Source organism: Poecilia mexicana, unplaced genomic scaffold, assembly GCF_051168715.1.
Source record: "Poecilia mexicana isolate PSO_F unplaced genomic scaffold, ASM5116871v1 scaffold_1, whole genome shotgun sequence".
NCBI classification, from domain to species: Eukaryota; Metazoa; Chordata; class Actinopteri; order Cyprinodontiformes; family Poeciliidae; genus Poecilia; species Poecilia mexicana.
Window position 1 is genome coordinate 25,257,843 of NW_028263370.1, and position 27,870 is coordinate 25,285,712.

The 27,870-nt window shown below is 50.0% G+C and overlaps 1 protein-coding gene across 2 annotated transcripts; it reads left to right on the plus strand.

Moving 5' to 3' along the window:
- sos1 (son of sevenless homolog 1 (Drosophila)) lies at positions 1-27,863 on the plus strand. 2 transcript variants are annotated; one of them, XM_088007066.1, is made up of 22 exons: positions 1-643; positions 1,601-1,726; positions 2,441-2,572; positions 2,641-2,805; positions 3,512-3,721; positions 3,786-3,929; positions 4,005-4,115; positions 4,658-4,756; positions 6,746-6,873; positions 8,537-9,192; positions 10,146-10,227; positions 17,205-17,321; positions 17,391-17,494; positions 18,581-18,809; positions 18,880-18,999; positions 19,087-19,249; positions 19,458-19,575; positions 19,649-19,821; positions 19,895-20,011; positions 20,083-20,356; positions 22,787-22,908; positions 27,071-27,863. In XM_088007066.1, exons 1-22 carry the CDS (start codon positions 557-559, stop codon positions 27,536-27,538), a joined length of 3,945 nt encoding a protein of 1,314 aa, XP_087863192.1. In that variant the 5' UTR covers positions 1-556; the 3' UTR covers positions 27,539-27,863. The 2 variants fall into 2 exon arrangements, with proteins under 2 accessions (XP_087863192.1, XP_087863193.1); XM_088007067.1 differs by having other exon boundaries at positions 3,536-3,721.
- The last annotated feature ends 7 nt before the right edge of the window (positions 27,864-27,870 follow it).

Below are 27,870 nucleotides of genomic sequence, written 5' to 3' on the forward strand. Positions count from 1 at the left end.
GACAGCGCATGCGCAGGTGAGCACCGTGTACGGCACCGCCAAAGTGACAACAACCGCCGCCGTTTGGTCGGCGAGTGTCCGCCCGCCGGGCCCCGCAACCAGACCCAGACCCGGTCAGGCTTTCACACCCAGAACAGGAACTGCATGATCGGAGCCACGTCTATGAGACCCGACGGTACCGAGCCGAGTCCACCGAACCGGCCCAGCTGCTCCCAGAGTCTCCGCTACGGTCCAGAGAGGCAGACACCGGCAGTTGCGGGCCGCCTTCCCGGAGAACCAGGGGATCTCCGCAGCTAACAGGCTAACGGCACCATGCCCTCCTCCCGCTGACCTGAACCGAACCAACGAAGCGACTCCCAGCTGCAGACCGCGAAGCTAACTTCCAGCCAAGCCTCCGCGGCCCCTCCGCGGGACGGCCAAGGATGATGGCGGGGACCGGGTCCGCTTCGGAGGATCGTCCCGGCCCCGCCGGATCCGGGGCTCGCTTCATGTAGCCCGGCCTGCCGTGCCGGTCCGGCCCGCCGCGGGGCTCCAGCTGCCTGCCCGGGCCGCAGACATGCAGGCCGCCCAGCCGCAGTACGACTTCTTCAGCGAGGACAACGCCGGAAAGTGGAGAGGCCTGCTGGTTCCGGCCCTGGAGAAGGTACCACCGAACCGAACCGCTCTGACCCGGTTCAGTCAGGGAGACGATAGGACTAGAAGCAGATCAGGTCCAACAGAGACACCCTGGAGTTCTTGTCCAACTCGGTCCAGGTTCTGACCCGTCCTCTGTTGTCATGGTAACGCTCAGGTTGTACCATAGTCAGCTCCCCGGACTGTTCAGTGAATGGTTTCCTTGACAACCAGTGATGTCACATCTCTGCATGATGTCACATAGGTAGATAGTGAGGTCATGAAGCCAGCAGCTGCGGTTTCAGGTGGTTCTGGGTCCGGGTCAGAACCTGGACGGTCAGATTTCCTCCTCGGCTTCCTGACTCCTGATCAGGGTCGCTGCTGATGCTGATGTTTCACCTTTGCTCCACACCTGCTGACATCATCGCCAGCCAGCCAATCACTGACTCTTTTCATTAGTGAACAACCTCAGAGCTGCAGCAGTCACCTGTTCCTCAGGTGATCTGGTGCTGCCTGGTTCTGGGTCTGCAGCTGGACCAACCAGGAAGCAGCTCTGTTAGAACTGGCCCCGCCCACATGAAGCCCGTCATGGCGGAACTAGGCGAGTTCAGGTGACTCTCCAGAGGAAACAAGTTCCTTTTAGAACCAGAACCCAGCGGGTCCAAACGGAAATCTGTCTGACCAGAACCAGCCCAGTTCCGGTTCTGATCCTACAGCACGTTCAAGCTTTGTGGTTCTGATCCAGTTCCTGAGGCGAGATGAATAGGGTCAGAGCGAGTTCTTCCCAGTCTGACTTTGAAGCACCGGAAGTTTGTGTTGCTCCGGCATTTACTAACCTTCTGGGGACCAAAGCTGGGTCAGAGGTCAGAGGTCAGGCTCAGAGGGGGAATTAGGTTAGGCAACATGTCTGGTTAGCCATGAACCGCAACTACAACCAATGGAAGCCAAACAAACGTGTGTGTGTGTGTGTGTGTGTGTGTGTGTGCAGGTGTTGTACCAGGTGCATCCTAACCTGAAGTCCCAGCAGGAGGCGCTGCAGTATATCGAGGACCTGATCCTGCAACTGCTCAGCATGCTGTGTCAGGCTCAGCCGCGCACCGTGCAGGACGTGGAGGTGACACACACACACACACACACACACACACACACACACACACACACACACACACACACCTGTCTGTAAGATGGTGGGTTTAACTAAAGCCGATGACATCATGCAGTGGGTGTGGCCTTTCATTCACTCACTCTGGCTCTGCCCAATCCCTCTGTCTTCCTGTCTGGTGGTGATGACAATCAGCCAATCAGCAGCTTGCAGGTGTGATGTCACCGTCAAGACTTCACAGAGCAGCTGATTGGCTGTTACCATGGCAACCGGTCTCCAGAGAGGTTCAGTTCAGAGCTAGGAGCTGATGGTACTGGGACTGGTTCAGAATAGCCAGATGGCCTGAGCCAGAACCGGACCAGAACCAAGCATCACCTGGTCCAGGGCCTAATATGGCCCCTGCAGGTGAATGGTTCTCCAGAACCTCTTTAAACCTGCTGGACCGGGTTCTATTAGACGTTTGGGCCCACTGCTGGGTTCCTTCAGCTAGAACCTGGCAGAACTTTCTGTTCAGCTCAGGTTGACCAAGGTCAGAGGTCAGAGTAAAGGGACGGCCAGCAGGGGGCAGCAAACACATCAGTCTGCGACCCAAAAAAACGTGTCAGATACAGAACCTCAGGCTGTTCTGTTGACCTTTGACCCTTCCGAGGACCATCAGAACCTCCAGCTTGGACTCCAGAGGACCGATTCTGGTTCAGGCCCCGGTTCTGACCCGTCTCTCTTCAGGAGCGGGTCCAGAGGAGTTTCCCTCACCCCATCGATAAGTGGGCGATCGCCGACGCGCTGGCTGCCATCGAGAAGAAGAAAAGGAAGAACCCGCTGGCACTTCCTGTCGACAAGATCCACCCCCTGCTCAAGGTATGCTGCTCTTCATCCTCCTCTTCTTCATCCTCCTCTTCTTCATCCTCCTCCTCCTCCCCCTGCAGGAGGTGCTGGGCTATAAACTCGACCATCAGGTCTGCGTCTACATGGTCGCCGTTTTGGAGTATATCTCGGCAGACATCTTGAAGCTGGCGGGGAATTACGTCAGAAACATCCGCCATGATGACATCACCAAGCAGGACATCACTGTGGCGATGTGCGCCGACAAGGTGAGCAGCTGAAACTTAGACCTTATGTGGTCGGGTCGGGCTTATGTGCTGCAAAGGTCAAAGGTTAGATAAGAACATAAAGGACTGAGGAGTCAGGGAGGATGAAGCGATTTCTCAGCAGTTTAGGAGGAAGAAGACAAACCTGGATGGAGTGATGAAGAGGACGGAGCTGGTTATGCTGAAGGACAGCAGCCATATTCACTATTTATGATCCATTCAGACAGGAAGTGACGATGACTCCGGCGTTTCTGGGCAGAAGAAACGATGAAGAGCTGAACAGTCACTGAATGTAGTGAAGAGATTCACACAAAAGTGATAAAATATTTAAAAACCAAGATTAATAAAATACAGAGGGGTCTGTAAACATGGTGGAAATCTGCCAGCTGACCCCTGTTGCCACGGTTACCCACCATTGCCCCGCTGTATCTCTGGTGACGAAGGGCGCAGGTGTAAAACCTCAACAAGGTTTTCCTAAAACTAAATTTTCATAAAAAAACAGAATTCATAATCAGTGTTGAAAGGACGAATGAAATCCGAGCGTTTTGTTCTTTGACTTACCCTGATGATGTCACTAGACGGTGCTGGCATTTGACCCAGTTACTTGGAAACAGCGACACAGCAGCTACAACAAAGGAGAGCAGCAAAGTTTTAATGGGTCAGATCGGGTCGGGTTTTGGGCCGGTCTAACCTCCAGGCGACCTTGCAGGTTCTGATGGACATGTTCCACCAGGACGAGGAGGACATGGGTCTGTTCCCGCTGTTGGACGAGGAGCCGTCGGCCAATGAGGAGCAGCGATACTGCGACCTGGTCCGGAGCTTCCTGGCTGACGGACACCAGTACCTGAGGCAGCTGCACCTGCTGCTCAAGGTGTTCAGGGAGCCCTTCGCCTCCTGCCCCACCCTCTTCTCCACACAGGTACGGCTCTGCTGGTTCCGGTTCTGGTTCTGTTCCGGTTCTGACCCGGTTCCCTGTCCCCCAGGACGTGGACAGCATCTTTGGCCGCCTGGTGGACATCCAGGAAGTGACGGTGAAGCTGCTGGGCCTGCTGGAGGACACGGTGGAGATGACGGACGAGGGCAGCCCCCACCCACTGGTGGGCAGCTGCTTTGAGGACCTGGCAGAGGTGAGCTCACCTGGAGCCGCTCACCTGGAGCCGCTCACCTGGTTGCCGCTGGCACATCTGTCCTCTGATTGGCAGGAGTTGGCCTTTGACCCCTATGAGGCGTATGCTCAGGAAGTCCTGCATCCTGCCTTCCACGATCACTTCCTGGATTTGGTGAACAAACCTGGAGCCTCCATCCATCTGCAGGTAAGACCAGTCACACCTGGGTGGGCGCTTCACCTGACAGGTCCCACAATGATGATGAAGGTCTGACATGAGTGAGAACCGGACCCCCAGTTCAGCCCGGCCATGACTCTGGAACCGGCAAGTTATAGCTGCAACCGGCCTAGAGGGGCAGAGCTAGCAGCACTAACGGCTGTGGGGCTAGCAGCACTAAAGGCTGTGGAGCTAGCAGCGCTAACGGCTGTGGAGCTAGCAGCGCTAAAGGCTGTGGAGCTAGCAGCGCTAACGGCTGTGGAGCTAGCAGCGCTAACGGCTGTGGAGCTAGCAGCGCTAAAGGCTGTGGAGCTAGCAACGCTAAAGGCTGTGGAGCTAGCAGCGCTAAAGGCTGTGGAGCTAGCAGCGCTAACGGCTGTGGAGCTAGCAGCGCTAATGGTTGTGGAGCTAACAACGCTAATGGAGGCGCAGCCAGCAGTTGGCTTCTTCTTCTCTTATTGGGGTTAGGGTCCCTTTAAATACAGAATGATGATGTGGCTGATGAAGACGGACCTCTTCATCCTCTGTTCCAGTCCATCTGTGAGGGATTTAAAGAAGCCGTCCGCTACGTCCTGCCCAGGCTGCTGCTGACCCCCGTCTACCACTGCCTGCACCTGCTGGACACACTTAAGGTCACACACCTCTCCTCCACCTCTCCTCCACCTCTCCTCCACCTCTCCTCCTCCACCTCTCCTCCACCTCTCCTCCTCCATCTCTCCTCCACTTCTCCCTCCATCTTTCCTCCATCTCTCTCCCTCCTCTCTGCCACCTGCTCTCTCAGGGTCCAACAGCAGATGGGCCCAGGTCCAAAACAAAGACCTAGGTTCTGCTGAGCTACTGGGTCAGAACCGGTCCAGAACCAGTCAGTGATCCTGTGGGTTCCAGGGTTTCCCCCAGTGTATTATAAGCCTGGCAGCCCGCCATGCTTTACTAGCCTCGCCGCCAGGCTAAGCCTTGTTTACGTTTCGAGGAAAATAAATAGAGAAAAAAAAAAATCGCTTTTTTTTTTTATGCCAGGCTGCAAGCGTCTCTGTTGCTTTGAGCATTTCACTAGCAGAGCAGATTTATTCCTAAATGATAGATTTGTAATAGACAGGTTTTAACCCCAGCGCGGACCAATCACAGCTGGCGCCTCTGCGCTTTGCCTCAGCGCGCCCCCTTTCACTCAAACTGGACTCAGGCTGACCTGTATGGATATTTACATCAACTTTATTCCAAAGGAATTATGATCCTCTGGAGAAACTCTGGGTAAGAGTTTAAAACCCGCCGCGTAGCTCTGGTTGCAGCTCAATGTGAACCGCAGGAATAACTTGTAGTGAATTCAGAGGCGCGTTGTGGAGCGGTGAGAATAATTTATCTCTGTGAACGAACAATTATATGCGACGTTTCCATCTCAACACGCTGCCCAGCGTGTGGCTCTGTGTCTGTCTTCCCTGTAAAGTTCATGTCTGTGGTCTCGGTTGGCCGGAGCGTTAGTGGACAACGAGCAGCGCTAAAATCATCATGCAGGTTCAGCCCGGTGAGGAGCTTTAACGCTCTCCTCGGAGTCACGCATCACGCAGATTTTATATTATTTTATAATTATTTTTCCGGTTACACGATGCATCAAACCATATCAATGCGTTGTCTACTTAGAGTTAATGCGCGCGGAGATCTGAGAAACTCGTCCCATAAACTCGACCAACCAGAAAAGTTTCTGTGACAATTAAAACTCAACAGACACGAAATGGAAGAGCTGCTAAAGCCAAAACCCCCGTTTGTTGCGCATCTCTGCGCAGTGCAGCAGATTTAACTCATCATGCAGGGCCGGTCCAAGGCTGCATGAGGCCTGGAGCAGACTTTAACTTAGGGGCCCCTCCAGCTGCTACAATCATCAGCACCTCTAGCAGCTTCTGTGTTAGATTTAGTGAAATACGGGAGAAGGGAGTAGTTTAATTGGCCAGCCTAAAAAGCAATAAGTTATAATCACAGTTTACTAATTTGGATTTGTAAACTCAAAGATTAAACTCACAGCATCAGATTGTTACTATGGTAACAAAACATTCTAATTATGAATATTGTTCTTTGAAGTTTTACAAAGTAAACTTGCCAGCTCCTTAAAATCTTGTATTTAAATGTTAAACAATTTCAAATCTTTTAATTTATGTATGCCTAAACAATTGAATCAAATTTAACAGCATTGATCATCTCAATAAACACGTGTTACATTTATGTATCTGTGGTCTGTTTTAAAATAATAGGATTTATGGGCCCCTGAAGCTCTTGGGGGCCTGATGGAGCTGCTGACTTAATTTGGATTAAAGAGACGAGCAAATTTGTTGTTTTTAGACTAGTTGCAGGTTTAAATAGCATTTCACTGGAGATGTTTTCCTGTAACATATAAATTACACAGTAATACTTTAATATTTTCTGTCAACATCTTTTAATACAAAAACACGGTGGACCACCTCGACGCCCCCACCACTGGGCTTAGCAAGTTTTCTGGGGGAAACCCTGGGGTTCTGCTCGCTCTGGTTTCCAGTTGGGCCAGAACCCTGCAGGTCTGGTTTGTGGCTCTGGTCCTGCTGGCCCCTCATGCTGTACCTGTGCAGGTGCCTCTGACTCTGGTTGTGTTTCCATAGCAACTGGAAGAGCGCAGCGAGGATGAGGAGGATAAGGAGTGTCTTCGTCAGGCCATCACGGCGCTGCTGAACCTGCAGAGCAGCTTGGAGAGGATCTGCTCCAGGAGCCTGGCCAAGCGGAGGCTCAGGTAGGAACACACCTGGCCAGACGTCTTCCTTCCAGCTACACGGTAAAGGGACTGAAGTTCAAGCCTTATTTTGACCACTCAAAGCACTTTACACTACAGTCACATTCACAAACACACACACACACACATTTATACACCGATACGCAGATCGGTAGGCAGTTTGGGGTTAAGTGGCCAGAGGCGCATCGACATGAGGCAGGAGGACACTGGAATCGAACCTACAACCTTCCGATCACAAATGAGTACTCACCCTGACTAACTTTTCTGGATAAACAGAACTACACAGGTGAAGCCCAGGTGGACGTGTCAGCTAACCCCTAGCTTTCTGCTACGCTGCAGCTAGCATAGCCTGCTATGGATGCTCAGGCTAGTTAGCATAGCCACTGACAACGGTGGGTAAGCGGTTTTTGTGTAGTGGTAAGTTGTTTCTCTGTCATTAGCACATTTAGCAGTGAGTACATAAGGTTGATTTGTCACACCAAGCCCCTCCTCCTGGCTTTGATTGGTTGTTTTTGGTGCATTTCTTCACCAAAGGTGGAGATCTGAGATTGATCTGTTCTCTGATTATGCTGTTACAACATGGAGACAGTTTCAGTAAATATTTTATAATAAATACCGTATTTTTCGCATTATAAGGCGCATAGGATAGACGCTACAGTAGAGGCTGGGGTTATGCTATGCATCCACTAGATGGAGCTGCACTAAAGGGAATGTCAACAAAACAGTCCGACTGGTCGGCGAGGAGAGCCTTCCTGGGCCGGGGAGAACGTGGGACCTGATGTAGGTAGATAGGTCAGTCAAACTTTATTAACAAATCAGCGTTCTATCCCAGCATGCACCATGCGCTTCTTCTACTGTCGAAAATGAAGTCGGCGGCTGCCTAGTTGCTAGACCTGTTGTGGCTCAATATTGGTCCATATATTAGGCGCACCGGATTATAAGGCGCACTGTCGGCTTTTGAGGAAATTGAAGGTTTTTAGGTGCACCTTATAGTGCGGAAAATACGGTAAGTAAAAACCATTTCTGATAAAAGTTAATTGCTGCAGCTTCGATGGATCCATCCATCCAGCCTGGAATGGATGGATCAAACTCTAGAGGAGTTTGCAGCAGAATTCACACCAAACGTGTTTCGAGCTTCAAAACCCGTCTGACGCTTGTCCAGTGAGACATTTTGCTCTGGACGCGCGTGACGCTCAAATCGTGTTTGGTGTGAATGCGCCATCAGACTCATGAACTTCACTGCTGGCCATTCAACCAGCAAAGTTAGCTGGGTGGCATCGACTACCCACTCTTCGGGTGCCTAGCAACAACCTGCTGCTTAAAAACAAACACAGCTGGAGTGAAAACTGGAGCTAGATCAGGAAAAGTCAACAGTTTCGAAGGATTTCGGATATTTAAAACAAACTAGTTATCAATATGGAGCGACATAAATGCTACGTACAGTGGAGTAAAGCGTGTTAGCATGTAAGCACTCATGGTGCGTTTAAAGATGGCTCCGAAAAACATGTAGCAGTATGTCAGCTGAAATAGTTTAAAGGCTAAAAAAGAATAGACAGTGGGACATGAGGGGGACATGTCCAACGTGTCCATTAGAGTCCCCATGTCTCTCTGGTCCCCCGCTTCCTCTTCCTCCTCTGACCTGTCTGTTCTTCCTCTTCCTTAGCGAGCCGGCCTGCCGGCTCCACAGCCAGCAAGTAAAGAGTAAGCACCTGGCCATCAGGAGGATGAAGGACGTCCAGCGGAGCATCGACGGCTGGGAGGGGATGGACATCGCCCAGTGCTGTAATGAGTTCATCATGGAGGGCACGTTGAGCCGCGTCGGTGCCAAGCACGAGCGCCACATCTTCCTCTTCGACGGTCTGATGATCAGCTGCAAGGCTGGCCACGCGCCGCCGCGGCTGCCCGGCGCCGCCGCCGCTGAGTTCCGTCTCAAGGAGAAGTTCCTGATGCGGAAGGTCCGGGTGGTGGACCGGGAGGACCGGGACGGCGAGTGGCGCCACGCCTTTGAGGTGGCGCCGAAGGACGGCGGCGGCGTGCTGTTCGCCGCCAAGTCAGCGGAGGAGAAGAACGGCTGGATGGCAGCGCTGGTGTCGCTGCAGTACCGCGGGACGCTGGAGCGCATGCTGGACCAGGCGCTGCTGCAGGACGAGGAGCAGCAGATGCGGCTGCCGTCGGTCCGGCGGTACCGCTTCGCCGAACCTGACTCGGACCAGAACGTTGTGTTTGAGGACAGCGTCCAGTCTAAGTCTGGCATCCCCGTCATTAAAGCCGGGACGGTCCTGAAGCTCATCGAGAGGCTCACCTTCCATCTGTATGCAGGTGAGTGCAGGGGGAACTTTCCATGTTTTTAACTTTCCAATGACTGAGGCGCAGACGGACCAACCAACGACTAAGATTAGCATAATCCGCTATGGCGCCAAATAACACCGAAAACAGAAGTATGACCGCCAACCTTCCTCTTCCACCCAACATCCTTTTCCGTAGCGGTGTCTCTGGTTTAGCCAAGCATGAAGATCTGGACTCCCTGGAAGTGTTAGCGGTAGCGACTTTAGCGCTGCTTTCTCTGAGCTGCTGGATTCACCGTCTGAAGATTCAGTTATTCTATGTCTCCTAAAATGTTTACTATTACTATTAAAACATGAGCTTTTTCACCATGACAGACTGGTACAGTGCCAGTCTGTCATGGTGAAGAGAGCTGAGTCAAAAAGCGAAGCTCTTGATTTACGTTCCTACCCTCATCTATGGTCTCCACGTCGAGAGGAGCCAGTTGAGGCTCGGGCATCTGGTCAGGATGCCTCCTGAATGACTCCCTGGTGAGGAGTTAAGGTCCCACCAGGAGGAGGGGAAGACCCAGGACACGCTGGAGGGACGATGTCTCTCGGCTGGCCTGGGAACGCCTTGGGATTCCCCCGGAGGAGCTGGAAGAGGCTGGGAAGAGGGAAGTCTGGGCCTCCTTTCTGAAGCTGCTGCCCCCACGACCCGATCCTGGATAAGAGGAAGAAAGTGGATGGATGGATGGAATCGTATTAATTATTGATGTAACATTGCTGACAGGGTGTCTTTAATTACCTTTGGGCTTTAAATGCATCACCACCAGGTCTGGGACCGGTCCGCCTGCCTGACCCGGTTCAGCCAGGAAAAGGGTCGGTAGGCCTGGTAGAAGGACCTCCCAATGGGAGCTGGTTCAGAACCGGTTCTCCAGAACCTCTGAACCTGGTCCTTGGTACACTCTCTGAACCAGAACCACTCAGTCATGTTTCCTGTTTCCACAGATCCAAACTTTGTCCGGACCTTTCTGACCACGTACCGGTCCTTCTGCCGGCCTGGGGAGCTGCTGGACCTGCTGGTGGAGAGGTGAGCTCATCTGGCCTCATGAGCCAATCAGAACCTCCACAACTCAGTGACATCACACAGACAGCAGGTGTCAATGTGGAGCCTGAACCCAGTCTTCCTCTGAAGTGGTTCTGGTCCAGACTCCCGATAGGGGTGTAGCAATACAATAATTTCACAATATGATACGATATATGATATTCTGGTCACGATACGATATGTATCAATATTTGTTGAGCGGTACAATTCGCTACGATTCAGTGCATTTTTACGATTTTCTGACAGATTTTAGAAGGACAGAGTGATTTTAGTGACATTTTGTGTTCCATAGACTTGAATTTAGTTAACTGAAAACTGATTAAAAGCACCAACTACACAATACCTGCCTCTGATTGGACAGTCTAACAGTCTGCAGCTGGACAAAATGAATCAAAGATGCAGTGAGAGAATTAGTTTCTGTCATTTAATTCATGTGGATTTGACATAAAACTCAAAAGTTTAAACAGTAATCCAGGAGCAGAGTAGGGAGATTATCAGCCTCTGTAGACTCTCAATATGCAAATGATTGCACTTATGTTTTCTCTTTTGGACACTGTGGCTGCATTTTGGAGTAAAAATGCAGCCACAAATGCAGTCTTTTGGACTATGGGGAAAAAGGCTTTTCTACCTTGGCTCCCGGAGTTAGCCGTGGCTGTAAGCTGCTTACTACTAACTGCTAAGGTCGTGGCTCCGCCTCACCCCGTAGTGATCGACTCCCTGCAGCTACGCAGCGCCGCTATTCCCCTGCTTGGATCTCTGAGTAGCTGCCTCTCAGACTGCCAGCATCTCATAGTACTCTCAGTCTCTGATACTTTTGGCCTGTTGCTAATAAGAATGATCGATCAGCCATTGTTATCATGGGAATCCTCACTGCGCCGCGGATTCCGGCTGGGGGTTTTTCCTCTTCCTGCTCAAAACACAGCGCCGCTGCGCCCGGATGTTATCAACCATGTTCATCCTTCAGGTAATCCTTTATATAGAAACCGCTAAGCTAAAAGCTAATAACGAAGTGAATGCTACCAGTCAAAATTTGCATTAATTTCGCGATCTCACTGCTTTTGCAGCTGCTCCTTTCCGCTTCTCTTTCACAGTTACTTGCGCAACTTTACTTCGTTCCTCAGCAACAAAATACAGCCCATTGTTATTTATTGAAGATTTTATGTTAGCAGAATCACTTTAAGGCACAGCGTTCAACGCGACACCATGAGACTCACTCGGTTTGGCTTTCGTGTTGTTCCCCCTTTGTTTGAAGGACACACCCTTTATTGTACATGAGTGTGTTCAATTAGACAAGTCACGTGACGTGACACACAATAATCCAATAATGATTAATGTCAACACCCCCACTTGCTCACATTTGGGTAACTTCCTCTGACTCTTAATATTTCAACCAAAATACATTCCTGATACACCAAACAAACATTTCATACTTCCTTAACTTAATCTTTGTTGCTGGTTTAGTTTTTTTTGCAACCATTTCATTGGTTGGACAGTACTCTAGAAAGACGTTTCCTTCATTTACAACTGATCTGACAAAATGATATTTAATAACAATATGTTTACATCTTTGTCTATATACAGGATTTTTGGCTAAGGATATGGTGCCCTGATTGTCTTCATAAATCTTAGCTAAATATTCCAGACCATCCATGTTGAACAACAGTTGTTTCAAGTATTCCTGTACAGTAGCAGCTAATGCCATGTACTCTGCTTCACATGTAGATAGAGCTACTGTAGGCTGTCTTTTGGTCTTCCATGAGACTAACGGACCATCTTTATTTAGACTCATACAGTAACCTGTTGTACTTCTTCGATCTGATACATCACCTGCCCAATCAGCATCACTGTATGCATATATAAGGTTATCACAGGCACCCTTTCTAAAACATAGTTCTTTATCTTGTGTACCTTTTAGATACCTGAAAACATGCTTTACAGTATTCTACTGCTCTGCGGTTGGGTTTGCAAAGTACTGTGCCAGTTTACTTACTACATAGCTTAAATCTGGTCTTGTACATGTTGACAAATAGATTAAGCTTCCTACTGCCTCCCTGTATTTTCTGACATCACTTCAGCATTATCAGCATAGTTGAGTTTCTGCTCACAAGGGGTAGTTCATGGCTTACAGTTCTGCATGTCAAACTTTTCCAGTATTTTCCTCACATACTTCGACTGTGACATTTTAATACTGTCAGCATCTTTCTCAAAGTCAATGCCAAGAAAATGTGTCAACTTTCCTAAGTCCTTCATCCTAAATTTGGATGCAAGTTTCTCTTTTACATCTCTAAGGATATTCGTATCACTGGCAGCAATATCATCGACCCATATAATGATAGACACAGTTTCAGTATCGGTGATCTTTGTGCCAACACAATGATCAGCAGGGTTTTGAACAAACTTGATTTCACATAGGTAGTCATGCAACATTTTGTTCCAGTTTCTGCCCGACTGTTTAAGTCCATAAAGAGATTTTTGCAGTTTATACACCAGTCTTTAATTTTCTTGAGATTCCTTCTTGTAGCCCTCTGGTTGTTCAATATAAAGTTCACATTCGATTGGAGCATGTAAATATGCTGTCTTTACATCCATCTGGTGAACAAACATGTTCTCCTGTGCCACCTTTTGCATCAACACTCTGATGCTCGTCATGCTAGCAGTTGGTGAAAAGGTTTCATCATAGTTCATACCTTTCTTTTGACTGAATCCTTTAGCAACATACCTAGCCTTATATTTGTCTGATCCATCACTATTCTCTTTGATTGCATACACCCATTTACCCCCCACTACAGCTTTACCCTCAGGTAAGTTGGTGAGGGAAAAAGTAACATTGTCCATTAATGACTGCATTTCCTCATCCATTGCTGTAACCCACTCTTTTGCATTCACAGATGTTACAGCTTCTTTGTAGATTTGAGGTACTCCACTTATCAGTCTGTAACAATAATCAATGTTAGCTATCTGCTCTTCATCTTCAATGCTACATACATAGTCATCCAAATAACCTGGTTTCCTTCTTTCTCTGACAGGGTATCGCCTCTCAGGTTCTTCATGTTTTGTTGTGTGACTGGTACTCGCCATTGGTTCTTCTTCTGTGCTCAGTTTATGGGCAGAAACATTTACTGGATCAGCTTCTGAAGTTTTGGTTGCTCTGGGACTAATTCTAATCATATCATCATCATCCAAAGTTACATACGTCTCATTTTTCTCTCTGGATACAAATTTCACAAGCCTGTGTTTCTGGATTTTCCTGCTGTTTGGATAGTAGACCATATAGGCTGGACTGTTCCTGTCATACCCTATAAAATGCCTTTTTCACACCTTGAATCCAGCTTCCCTTTCTCTTGTTTGTAAGTGTAACAAACACATCCAAACTTCTGCATCCTAGAAATGCTACGCTGTCTGCCTGTAAACATGAAATAAGGCGTTTGCTTTGTGCGATTATTAAAACATCTGTTTCGCACTACAGCAGCTGTCTGCATATGGCCATAACATTTTTGGTAACTCACCATCGATTAACATACATCTAGCCATGTCAAATAAAGTTCTCCAGTTTCGTTCTGCCGTACCATTTTGATGTGGAGAATATGGTGCTGAGGTCTCGTGTCTGATACCATTTCTGCTCAGTAATGCCCGATACTCTTTTCCTGTGAATTCTGTACCATTGTCTGACCTCATACATTTAATCTTTCCATGTGGAGCCATGTCGGCAATAAACTTTTCAGTAGCTTGTACTGTGTCACTCTTGTTTTTCAAAAAGTATACAAAGACTGCACTGGAATAATCATCTGTGAAGGATAATGCACATCTGTGACCATCTTTGGATATTGGGTCTATAGGTCCTGCTAAATCTGTGTGGACCATTTCTAGTGGTTCTTTAGCTCTTGCATCTGGCTCCCTGTTCCTAGTTTGAACAAATTTTCCTTTTGTGCAGACTTCGCAATATGGCATTGGTTCACCTCTCCCTTTAATTTCCATGCCATGAACAACATTTTCTAGCTTCAGTACATCTCTGTAATTCCAATGTCCAAGAATCTCATGCCAACTTTGTAAGTCAGAACATTTTTTACACTGATCACCACATTCATTGTCCATCATTTGTAAGTAATACAATTTGTTACGTGAATGGGGAACTTGGCATCGTCTCTGAGAAGAACGTTCTTTCCTTCTTTGAAGATCACAGTTGGATGTTGCAGCTTTCACTGAGAAGATGTCTTGTGGATATGAAGGGATGTATAATGTATAATCCTCAGCACCGTTTTAAGACGTCGACCTCTCCTGTCGATCAAAAACACTCGTCTCCTCGTTGCTTAGCAACCCCAAAACACCTGGATCCATCAGCCAATTCCACGCAGTGCGTCTCGGCCTGGAAGCTTCCGAAACTTCCTGATGTCGGTGATTATGTGCGACGTCGCACCAGCGTCCACCATCAGACCTCTCCTCTTGATGTCGCTCACCCGGAAAGCAAACTCTTTGTCGCCGCCCGTCTCTTCGGCTACTTTCCGTGCGTTGTCCCGTTGTTTTCTCCGTCTGCAGGTTGCGTTGCTGTGACTGTTATTCTTACAGTAACTGCACCACTGCTTCCGCTGGCAGATTCTGCTTATGTGGCCTTTCATCCCACATTTAAAGCACACGATCTCAGAACTTCCTGCTCCAGGATCAATTGCACCTCTTGGTGCGCACTTCGTGCTAGAATGTGCTTTAGCTTTCATCACATTGTCCTCAGATACTGTGCCACGCATATTTTCAATGTCCTCAAAACTTCTGAGTTTAGTCTTAAACTCTGCAAAAGTCAACGTATCACCATCTTCGCTTTGAGTGATATAAATAGCAAATGGCCTAAATGTCTCTGAAAGTCCTTTCAGGACCATGGCGATCAGAAGTTCGTCGCTCAGCTCCTCACCTGCACTCCTTAAAGCGGTGATCGCTGTCTCAGCTCTGATGATGTACTCGGTAACCGACTCACAGGGTGATTTCTGCAGTGACGTCAGCTCAGTATACAGGTTAATCACTCTGGGCTTTCCTTTACCGGCGTAATGGGCCCGCAGGATTCCAAGCGCCGCACGTCCGTCGTCTGCCGCGTCATGCATGATAAGTGATAGACTCTTGTCATCCAAAAACTGAATGAGCTCTGCATAAGCCTCAGCGTTTTTCTTCGCGTCTTCCTCTTCATCATCGGAGGGGCTTGTCAAATTGTCTGTTTCAGCCCTTGCAATCGAAGATGTCCTAAAAACTTTGTTTCCCATAGTTCGTAATTTTTCTCGTCTCCATCAAAGAGAAGTCTTGACCAGCGGCTGTGTGCCATGTCTTTTTCTCTTCTGTTCATTTTCCTTGTTTACTTACACAACAGGCGTTCACTGGCACAGCGTTCAACGTGACACCATGAGACTCACTCGGTTAGGCTTTCTGTTGTTCCCCCTTTGTTTGAAGGACTCACCCTTTATTGTACATGAGTGTGTTCAATTAGACAAGTCACGTGACGTGACACACAATAATCCAATAATGATAAAAACAACAACAAATGAGGGCACAAAACATTCATAATGTCAACATTTTACATTTCCAAAAACACAGGAGTCTAATGTTTCGTTTCGTTTTGTATGTTTGGAAGCTCATTCCCTCTCACATAACCGGAAAAGCAGGGGAATGGCGGCGCTTTTGACATTTCTCTGACATTTGGAAAAATATGGTTTACTAATTTTAGCATAACTCCGGTTATACTTGGCTTATTAACAATTTAAAAACTGATGTGTAGTTTATAATGTGCACTTTAAGCTCGAGTTGAAAGTGAGACTGAGGAGGCGGGGTCTGGCTGCTACGCCGTAACAAACTAGACGTTAAAAAGAGCTACAAGGCTATGGACCCCTATGGTTTAACGGGTCGATACTCGCAGATGAAAAATCGATACTTTCCAAGGGCGGAAAATATCGATATATATCGCCGAATCGATTTATTTATACAGGGTTAACTCCCAACCCATCTAAAGTGTTACAGGACCAACTTTAAAGGTCTGCAGTCATTTTGTTTGCTTTGGTCCATTACTGACACATTTACTGTACGTCACTCTGAGAAGCATGATTATTCTTGAAATATAAAAAACAAAGACAGATTGGTAACTAACATAACTTTATAACTTCATAAACATACGAACATCTTCATGTGAAAGTAATGAAAACAGATTTCTGGACAAAACCTGGAAACCCAAACTGTTCCCTCCATTCTGCCATTAGCCAGCTATCTGGGCCTAGCTCAGCCTGACTCACCAGGAGCTAACTAGCCTAGCATGTCATCACAGTGTCGCTCACCTCCTTCACAGGTAGGAATCAGGCTGGTTTGGGGGGCTGCTGCTGTTAAGGGCGTTAAAACAAACAAGTTAACTGTATTTTAAATATCCCAGTAAACATTTTTCCTTCACTGATTAAATCCTGGCGAAATAGAGGCTAACAGCTTAGTTAGCTTAGCTACAGACTACTAACGGGTCGATAGCCACCGACCTCTTGAAGAAAAACAGGGTTTCAAATTGACTCCCTTTCTTCTCGTCGTTCTTTTTTAAACCTGTTTTATTATTTTTTAGCCAGCTGGTTATCACCTCTTTCTCTACTGACTGCTATTAAACGCCGTCACCATCCAGCGCGCTAAGCAGGAACAAACCATTTCATGTAGAAGCGGGGGGTCACTAAATATGGACGCTGGCTTTCTGGTCTGGGAGGGAGAACATTTAACTCACTGCTATAAACAAGTAAAAACAACGATAGGATTCATTTTATTAGTGACGGGGCAACAAAACGGGCCTTTTTGTATTAAAAAACACATTTTTGTGGGGGGCCCCCTAGTGGTCAGGCCTTTGGAGGCTAACTTTCCCTTCTATAAGGAACACTCGGTTCTGGTCCTGGCCCTGGTCTTAACTCTGGTTCTGGACCTTGTTCTAATTTTGGCCCGATTCTAAAGCTGGTCTGTGTCTGTAGGTTCGACATTCCCGAGCCAGCGCCAGCCGAATCGGAACCGATGGACGGGTTGGAGCAGCTACTCAGCGCCGACCTCAAGCGGTTCCGTAAAGAGTTTGTTCAGCCGGTCCAGCTCAGGTATAGAACTCCTGCTGGCAGTCCAGGTCCTGGTTCTGGTTCTGATGTGTGGCCCGTGTCGTCCTGCAGGGTTCTGAACGTGTGCCGCCACTGGGTGGAGCATCACTTCTACGACTTCGAGCGAGACCCGGGTCTGCTGAGCCGACTGGAGGACTTCATCGCTTCGGTCAGAGGTCGGTGCCGGTCCAATACCCATCCAGAACCAACACTAACACCTACAGAACCAAAACCAGATCCAGAACAGTGCTGACCCACCTCCTGCTGCAGGTTTGACCTGTCTACCTGGATCCACTCAGGGCTCAGGTCCACTGGACCCGGAATGGACCTGAGCCCTTTTCGCACTGCAGGGCCCGGCCCGGTTCGACCCGGTCCCATTGGTGCCATGGCCCTGGTCGTCATGTAAATCGACCCGTCGCTAAAGCTACCGAGGCGATCTCGAGGAAGCTGAGGAAACGTTTACCTCAGCTTCACATTTAACCAAAACGATCCATCTGAGCTGGACTCGCAGCCAGGCGGGATTTCCAGGCTGGAGCGAACCCAGATATGGAAATCCCCTCGTTTACAGCCTGGCCGACTTCTGATTGGTTCATTGGAGAAATGCTATTTACATTTACCGTTAAAATCTTTCGCTGAAGAGGCGAATGTAATCCCAGTGTAGGGTAAGAACAGATTATGATGGGAATTTATTGATGCAGCATATTGGAACATCAGCCATGGAGAGAGTCCAGCGCTCCTCTGACCCAGAGATCTGGTCTTTGTCCCGCCCCCACAGCCAATGAACCAATCAACAGCTAACTCCAACCAGCCCGGTCTGGCCGGCCTGGTTGGAACCGCAGCTCTCGGGGTTCCGGGCAGCCGGGCGGTACCGGGCTGGAAACGCTAATGCAAAAAGCTGTGCAGTGCGAAAGGGGCTCTGGACTTGGACTTGGACTGGACCTGGACCTGGACTTGGACTGGACCTGACTGGATTAGACCTTGACTTGGACCTGCACAGAACCCAAAGGTTGTACCTGTACTAGAAGACGCTGTCCCTTTAAGACAGCTCTACTTCCTGGGTTTTATTTTAGAATCCTGAATAGTGATTGGTCAGCAGGGAGAGGGGGAGCGCCCCCTGCTGGGCGCCACACCAATCTGCTGCTGGTTCTAAATAACAGACTTTCAGCTGGTTCTGTTGGTGATTCTCAACCTGACTGCTGGTGTTTGGTGAGCGGTTCTGTGGACCCGGTCCGGTCCGGTGAGCGGTTCTGGTTGTGTTGCAGGGAAGGCCATGAGGAAATGGGTGGAGTCCATCACTAAGATCATCCAGAGGAAGCAGCAGGTGCAGGTGAGCCAGGTGAGCCCCCCCCCCAGCATCACCTTCCAGAACTCCCCCCCCCCCATCGAGTGGCACCTCTGCAGGCAAGGAGCCGTTGAGACCTTTGACCTCATGACCCTTCACCCCATCGAGGTCGCCCGTCAGCTGACGCTGCTCGAGTCTGACTTCTACAGGTAACATACGTTTCCCAGTGCGCCAGGCCCATCTGACCTCTGACCCCTGACATCTGACCTGGGCCCTCAGGGCAGTGCGTCCGTCTGAGCTGGTGGGCAGTGTCTGGACCAAGGAGGACAAGGAGCTGCACTCGCCCAACCTGCTGAGGATGATCCGGCACACCACCAACCTCACGCTGTGGCTGGAGAAGTAAGACATGGAGCCCACCTGTAGGGTACCAGGTGGACTCTTGGTGTCCTCAAGGTGACGTCCACTCAGGCTGCCGTCTCTCTGCAGGTGCATTGTTGAGACGGAGAACCTGGAAGAGCGGGTTGCCGTGGTTTCTCGGATCATCGAGATCTTGCAGGTTTTCCAGGAGCTGAATAATTTCAACGGCGTTCTGGAAGTGGTCAGCGCCATGAACTCCTCACCTGTCTATAGACTGGACCACACTTTTGAGGTAGAGCTCCCTGATGCTCCGCCCATCCACCTGACCCACAGAACATGGTCCAACAGGTCTGGCAGGTCCAGATCACATGGTCTCAAATGCATCATGGGATCTATCGGATCTGCCATCTTGTTTACAGAACCAGTTGATGACTGCCATATTGGGGACCTGGTGAACAGAACCACTGGTACCGATTCTGACAAAACTGCTTCTGTTTTAGCAAATCCCGAGTCGCCAGAGGAAGATCCTGGAAGAAGCTCATGAGCTGAGTGAAGATCACTACAAGAAATACCTGGCCAAGCTACGCTCCATCAACCCACCCTGCGTCCCGTTCTTTGGTACAACCCGACCGTGGCTTGCTGGTACCGGTACCGGCAGAATTCTGCTCTGATGGTGCTGTTTGTGCTGTAGGGATCTATCTGACCAACATCCTGAAGACGGAGGAGGGAAACCCGGACTTCCTGCGGCGACACGGCAAAGACCTGATCAACTTCAGCAAGAGGCGGAAAGTGGCAGAGATCACTGGAGAGATCCAACAGTACCAGAACCAGCCTTACTGCCTGAGCGTGGAGCCCGACATCAGGGTGAGGCGCTGCTGATGTCACTTCCTGTGTCATGGAGTAGGGTTGAAGGTAATCTATTGTGTCTGTGGAGCAGAAGTTCTTGGAGAACCTGAACCCGATGGAGGACATGTCCGAGAAGGACTTTGCTGATCATCTCTTCAACAAGTCCTTGGAGATCGAACCTCGAAACACGCGGTCGTTGCCTCGTTTCGTAAGTGTTGCCATAGTAACTGCCCATCACATGTTCATTTGTTCCATGACATGTTTTCATTCCTGGTCCAGGTGAAGCGGTACACCTGTCCTCTGAAGTCCCCGGGGATCAGACCCACGTCAGCAAGGGTCGGCACCATGAGACACCCGACCCCACTGCAGAACGAGCCCAGGAAGATCAGCTACAACCGGGTCACCGACAGCGAGTCCGAAGGCGGCGTCATCTCTGCTCCCAACTCCCCCCGCACGCCGCTGACTCCGCCCCCAGCCTCCACCGCGTCCAGCTCCACAGATGTGGGCAGCGTGTTCGACTCGCCTCAGGGTCCAAGCAGCCCCTTCCACTCAAGTAAGACCTGATCTCTAGCTGTGCCCACTAACATTAGCCACGCCCACTGATCATGACCACGCCAAAACTGGCCCATATTCTAACCCCACAAACCATAGCCCCGCCCACAGACACTAGCGCCGCCCACTGATACCAGCTCCGCCCATAGACTAGTATTTGAGGCCAGTAGCTGTTGTGAGACATAAATTTGACTTTGACTAGCTTGCAAACTGTAACTCCACCCACAGATACCAAGCACACACCCTCCCTCTGACAGCTGAATCATTAAACTCCGCCCACTGAGGGCGGCCAGACGCCCCTCAGTGGGATCACGACCAGCATCCAGAGCCGTTCGCAGACGTGATTAGCAGGATATTCCTTTCTGCTCAGTGATGTTCTGATCTTGTGATTCACACTAACCTTCATCTATGAACCAGTTTCCACAGCAGAACCGGGCCGGTTCTGCTCCTCTGACCCAGTTGTTCTGCTTGCCCTGCAGCCTGCGACAGCATATTTGCTGTAATCTCTCTGCCTCACGGCCCACGTTAGTATGACCTTCCAGACTCTCCGTCATCACACCTCACCTGTTGGCGCACGCCTAGGTTCAGGCTGGCCGGTGCTGGGCGGGAAAGTTTGGGTCGGCATCTGGGTTCTGTAGGGCGTATGAATATATTTGGGCCTGGCGCTGAATGAAATGGCACGGAACGGTTTTTCGAATCCGAGTCATCTCTGCTGGTTCAACTTAAGAACCATCAGAATTTCCAGTGGTGGAAAGTAACAAAGTACAAGTACTTCGTTACTGTAGATTAAGTAGATTTAATAATGGATACTTTCTACTTTTACTCCACTACATTTTACAGTAAGTATCTGTACTTTCTACTTCACTACATTTCTACAAAACTGTCGCGTTGCTCTTTTTTTCCATTAAAATATGAAATATGAAAAAATTTGAAATAAAATAAATAAATAAATAATTAAAAAAAAAAAAAAAATATATATATATATATATATATATATATATATATATATATATAAAAATAAAATTGGCGAATAAATAGAAGAACATAAGAACGCAGCATGCTCATTGCTCTTTGTTTTCGTCTCCTGTCATGGTGGCAGACGTTGCAGCAGGAGGGAGGATGAAAACTGTCACCTCCTTCTGCTTGGTTACTTCTTGCTTATTGCGTCTTGGACAGTGTTCATAGTTGAGCGTTGTTTACTGTTAATGCATTGCCTTAATTGCTATGTTTAACGGTGCAGACAGTTGTGGTTTCTGACATGGGCAATATGGGCAACCGCCCAGGGCGTTATTGTTTTTTAGGGATGGCAGGAGACCTCTGCGGATTGTAGCACAGATGGAAGCAAAACAGAATGAAGAAGAGTTTGAATTGATACTGATTAAATATATTTCAGCTCTTAGTATTTAATATCTAGGTGTTTTATGGGAATGTGGATCTTTCAGATCAATCTGAGAAGCAATTTTGATAGGTGCACTTAATTTTATTGGGTCATGTAGCGCGGGGTGCTGGTCTTGGTCTTGACTTGGTCTTGGGTTCGGTGGTCTAGACTACAACTTGGCTACACGGATCCTTGGTTCCATGTCCTCCCCCACCCACCTTCTTTACATCCCCTTTCAGTTGGATTTCTTTCAAAATAAAAGCCTCTAGTGGCAACAAAAATGAAGTTCATGTTGTTAGGACAGGAGACCAGATGTTTCCATCCCTGAAATTATGATGCATAGAATCACATATCTAAGTCTAAACTATGTTACAGCGTAAATATAATAAAAACATCCTTTATCTGTGGCATTGTTCATTAAAATGGTGCATTACTGATGTATTAAAATTAAATATGATTGGTTCACTTAATGACATTAGCGATTAGGTATTATTCAGAAAGTACTTTTACTTTTAATACTTAAGTATTTTTAAATGCCAGTACTTTTTTACTTTTACTTAAGTAAAATGTTAATGTGGTAGTTTTACTTTTACTTGAGTACATTTTTTGAGTACTTTCTCCACCACTGAGAATTTCTTCAGATCCTGGAATAATTGGGCCGTCGGTTCTGCTGAGGATGCACCATGGACCCACCCAGCACTGACCTGTCTCACCTAGTCAACACCTGTCTCCATGGAAACCATCAGCTCACCCTCTGACCGTTGGAAGGAAACACAACTACTGGCGCATTAGCCATCAGGTTCCATAATGAGTACATTGGGACAGAAACTGCAGCCTGGCAGAACCCGGGACCGGTTCTCCAGATTCCAGTCCAGTCATGGATTAGAACCAGTTTACCAGATAGGACCCCAGTCTAAAACCAATCTACCTGCTGGTTACGGAACCAGACTGTAGTCGGGTTTCCTTTAAATCATTCCTTCATCGGGTCTGTGTTCTTCCCGGGTCCACCAAATATTCTGGATGTTTAACCGGTTCTGACTCGTCTCGTGTCAGGGTCGTCCTCCGTCTCTTCCATGGTGAGCTTCAGTCGGACATCAGAGGACGCTGCCGTCCCCCCTCCGGTTCCGCCGCGCAGACGACCCGAATCGGCTCCTTCTGAGTCCTCCCCCTCCAAGGTACCGCCAACACGACCAGTCAGCAACAACCAGTCAGCAACACGACCAGCCAGCAACACGACCAGTCAGCAACAACCAGTCAGCAACAACCAGTCAGCAACACGACCAGTCAGCAACACGACCAGTCAGCAACAACCAGTCAGCAACACGACCAGCCAGCAACACGACCAGTCAGCAACACGACCTGTCAGCAACACGACCAGTCAGCAACGCGACCTGTAAGCAACAACCAGTCAGCAACACAACCAGTCAGCAACACGACCAGTCAGCAACACGACCAGTCAGCAACACGACCAGTCAGCAACACGACCAGTCAGCAACAACCAGTCAGCAACACGACCAGCCAGCAACACGACCAGTCAGCAACACGACCTGTCAGCAACACGACCAGTCAGCAACGCGACCTGTCAGCAACAACCAGTCAGCAACACGACCAGTCAGCAACACGACCAGTCAGCAACGCGACCTGTAAGCAACAACCAGTCAGCAACACAACCAGTCAGCAACACGACCTGTCAGCAACAACCAGTCAGCAACAACCAGTCAGCAACACGACCAGTCAGCAACAACCAGTCAGCAACACGACCAGTCAGCAACAACCAGTCAGCAACACGACCAGTCAGCAACACGACCAGTCAGCAACACGACCAGTCAGCAACAACCAGTCAGCAACACGACCAGTCAGCAACACGACCTGTCAGCAACAACCAGTCAGCAACAACCAGTCAGCAACACGACCAGTCAGCAACAACCAGTCAGCAACACGACCAGTCAGCAACAACCAGTCAGCAACACGACCAGTCAGCAACACGACCTGTCAGCAACAACCAGTCAGCAACACGACCAGTCAGCAACACGACCTGTCAGCAACAACCAGTCAGCAACAACCAGTCAGCAACACGACCAGTCAGCAACAACCAGTCAGCAACACGACCAGTCAGCAACACGACCAGTCAGCAACACGACCAGTCAGCAACAACCAGTCAGCAACACGACCAGTCAGCAACACGACCAGTCAGCAACACGACCAGCCAGCAACACGACCTGTCAGCAACAACCAGTCAGCAACAACCAGTCAGCAACACGACCAGTCAGCAACACGACCAGTCAGCAACACGACCAGCCAGCAACACGACCTGTCAGCAACAACCAGTCAGCAACACGACCAGTCAGCAACAACCAGTCAGCAACACGACCAGTCAGCAACAACCAGTCAGCAACACGACCAGTCAGCAACAACCAGTCAGCAACACGACCAGTCAGCAACAACCAGTCAGCAACACGACCAGTCAGCAACAACCAGTCAGCAACAACCAGTCAGCAACACGACCAGTCAGCAACAACCAGTCAGCAACACGACCAGTCAGCAACAACCAGTCAGCAACACGACCAGTCAGCAACAACCAGTCAGCAACACGACCAGTCAGCAACACGACCAGTCAGCAACGCGACCAGTCAGCAACAACCAGTCAGCAACACGACCAGTCAGCAACAACCAGTCAGCAACACGACCAGCCAGCAACACGACCTGTCAGCAACAACCAGTCAGCAACAACCAGTCAGCAACACGACCAGTCAGCAACACGACCAGTCAGCAACACGACCAGTCAGCAACACGACCAGTCAGCAACAACCAGTCAGCAACACGACCAGTCAGCAACGCGACCAGTCAGCAACAACCAGTCAGCAACACGACCAGTCAGCAACACGACCAGTCAGCAACGCGACCAGTCAGCAACAACCAGTCAGCAACACGACCTGTCAGCAACAACCAGTCAGCAACAACCAGTCAGCAACACGACCAGTCAGCAACGCGACCAGTCAGCAACAACCAGTCAGCAACACGACCAGTCAGCAACAACCAGTCAGCAACACGACCAGCCAGCAACACGACCTGTCAGCAACAACCAGTCAGCAACAACCAGTCAGCAACACGACCAGTCAGCAACACGACCAGTCAGCAACACGACCAGTCAGCAACACGACCAGTCAGCAACAACCAGTCAGCAACACGACCAGTCAGCAACGCGACCAGTCAGCAACAACCAGTCAGCAACACGACCAGTCAGCAACACGACCAGTCAGCAACGCGACCAGTCAGCAACAACCAGTCAGCAACACGACCTGTCAGCAACAACCAGTCAGCAACAACCAGTCAGCAACACGACCAGTCAGCAACAACCAGTCAGCAACAACCAGTCAGCAACACGACCAGTCAGCAACAACCAGTCAGCAACACGACCAGTCAGCAACACGACCAGTCAGCAACACGACCAGTCAGCAACACGACCAGTCAGCAACAACCAGTCAGCAACACGACCAGTCAGCAACACGACCAGTCAGCAACACGACCAGCCAGCAACACGACCTGTCAGCAACAACCAGTCAGCAACAACCAGTCAGCAACACGACCAGTCAGCAACACGACCAGTCAGCAACAACCAGTCAGCAACACGACCAGCCAGCAACACGACCTGTCAGCAACAACCAGTCAGCAACAACCAGTCAGCAACACGACCAGTCAGCAACGCGACCAGTCAGCAACAACCAGTCAGCAACACGACCTGTCAGCAACAACCAGTCAGCAACAACCAGTCAGCAACACGACCTGTCAGCAACAACCAGTCAGCAACAACCAGTCAGCAACACGACCAGTCAGCAACAACCAGTCAGCAACAACCAGTCAGCAACAACCAGTCAGCAACACGACCAGTCAGCAACACGACCAGTCAGCAACACGACCAGTCAGCAACACGACCAGTCAGCAACAACCAGTCAGCAACACGACCAGCCAGCAACACGACCTGTCAGCAACAACCAGTCAGCAACAACCAGTCAGCAACACGACCAGTCAGCAACACGACCAGTCAGCAACACGACCAGTCAGCAACACGACCAGTCAGCAACACGACCAGTCAGCAACAACCAGTCAGCAACACGACCAGTCAGCAACGCGACCAGTCAGCAACAACCAGTCAGCAACACGACCAGTCAGCAACGCGACCAGTCAGCAACAACCAGTCAGCAACACGACCAGTCAGCAACGCGACCAGTCAGCAACAACCAGTCAGCAACACGACCAGTCAGCAACAACCAGTCAGCAACAACCAGTCAGCAACACGACCAGTCAGCAACACGACCAGTCAGCAACGCGACCAGTCAGCAACAACCAGTCAGCAACACGACCAGTCAGCAACACGACCAGTCAGCAACACGACCAGCCAGCAACACGACCTGTCAGCAACAACCAGTCAGCAACACGACCAGTCAGCAACAACCAGTCAGCAACAACCAGTCAGCAACACGACCAGTCAGCAACAACCAGTCAGCAACAACCAGCCAGCAACACGACCAGTCAGCAACAACCAGTCAGCAACGCGACCAGTCAGCAACACGACCAGTCAGCAACAACCAGTCAGCAACGCGACCAGTCAGCAACACGACCAGTCAGCAACAACCAGTCAGCAACACGACCAGTCAGCAACACGACCAGTCAGCAACACGACCAGTCAGCAACACGACCAGTCAGCAACAACCAGTCAGCAACACGACCAGTCAGCAACACGACCAGTCAGCAACGCGACCAGTCAGCAACACGACCAGTCAGCAACAACCAGTCAGCAACACGACCAGTCAGCAACAACCAGTCAGCAACACGACCAGTCAGCAACACGACCAGTCAGCAACACGACCAGTCAGCAACACGACCAGTCAGCAACACGACCAGTCAGCAACGCGACCAGTCAGCAACACGACCAGTCAGCAACAACCAGTCAGCAACACGACCAGTCAGCAACAACCAGTCAGCAACACGACCAGTCAGCAACACGACCAGTCAGCAACACGACCAGTCAGCAACAACCAGTCAGCAACACGACCAGTCAGCAACACGACCAGTCAGCAACGCGACCAGTCAGCAACACGACCAGTCAGCAACACGACCAGTCAGCAACACGACCAGTCAGCAACACGACCAGTCAGCAACACGACCAGTCAGCAACACGACCGGTAAACATCTTGTTTCTGCCCCTCCTCTTCCTGTTTCTGCCCCTCCTCTTCCTGTTTCTGCCCCTCCTCTTCCTGTTTCTGCCCCTCCTCTTCCTGTTTCTGCCCCTCCCCTTCCTGTTTCTGCCCCTCCCTCCTTGACTCCGCCCCTCTACAGATCCAGTCAGCGTTGGACAGCCCCCCCGCTGTGCCTCCTCGTCAGCCCACCTGTAAGCTCCTCCCCCCTCGTTACTCGTCGCTGTCCTCGTCTCCCCCTGACAGCCCCCCCTTGCTGCCTCCCCGAGAGCCTCTCAGTTCCCCCCTGCACCTCCTCCCTCCCCCACAAGGGCGCTCTCGCTGCGACGTCTTGTCCCAGGCCTTCTTCCCCTCCTCCTCCTCCTCTTCATCTCTGAGCTCCACCCCCGCACCCTTGTCTTCTTCACCGCCGCTCACCCCCACAGGAAGGAAGATGCCCTTCCCCTCCCCACCTCTAGATGGCCCCCCGGTGCCGCCCCGCCACAGCGTCCCCAAACTGCCCCCCAAGACGTACAAGAGGGAGTCTCTGAGCAACGCGCCCCCTGCTGGACACGCCCCCTGCTCTGCGGTTGGATATCTTGTGAAAGAGGCGGAGCTGGAAACACTATAGCTGATTGGATAAACAAAGAAGGTTCTGACCCGTCTGACCCGTCAGAACCAAGCTGAAACTGGATCCAGATGGTCTCTTTTTCCTGTCCTGGAAGCTCGTGGTCATTTCATTTTTGGTCCTCATCTGGGAGCTGTGGGAACCGGATCAGAACCAGTTGCACGTGTTGAGAACTGATTGGACCCGAGGCTAAAGTGGCTGCGGGAACTGTGGTCCGCAGCCTGCAGGTACTGGTCCAGAACCTGAGGTACTGATGCTGGTTCTGGTGACGTGATGTTTGTTTTTGTTTGTTGTTGTAAACAAAGGGAATAAATGTTTCTGCCTCCGACTCGGTG

Bases quoted from the DNA above. Each gene is read 5' to 3' on its own strand.
- sos1 (XM_088007066.1), top strand. From the start codon at position 557: ATGCAGGCCGCCCAGCCGCAGTACGACTTCTTCAGCGAGGACAACGCC. The intron at 2,806-3,511 runs GTGAGCAGCTGA...GCGACCTTGCAG, and splicing joins TGGCGATGTGCGCCGACAAG to GTTCTGATGGACATGTTCCA. The intron at 20,357-22,786 runs GTAAGACCTGAT...GTCTCGTGTCAG, and splicing joins AAGCAGCCCCTTCCACTCAA to GGTCGTCCTCCGTCTCTTCC.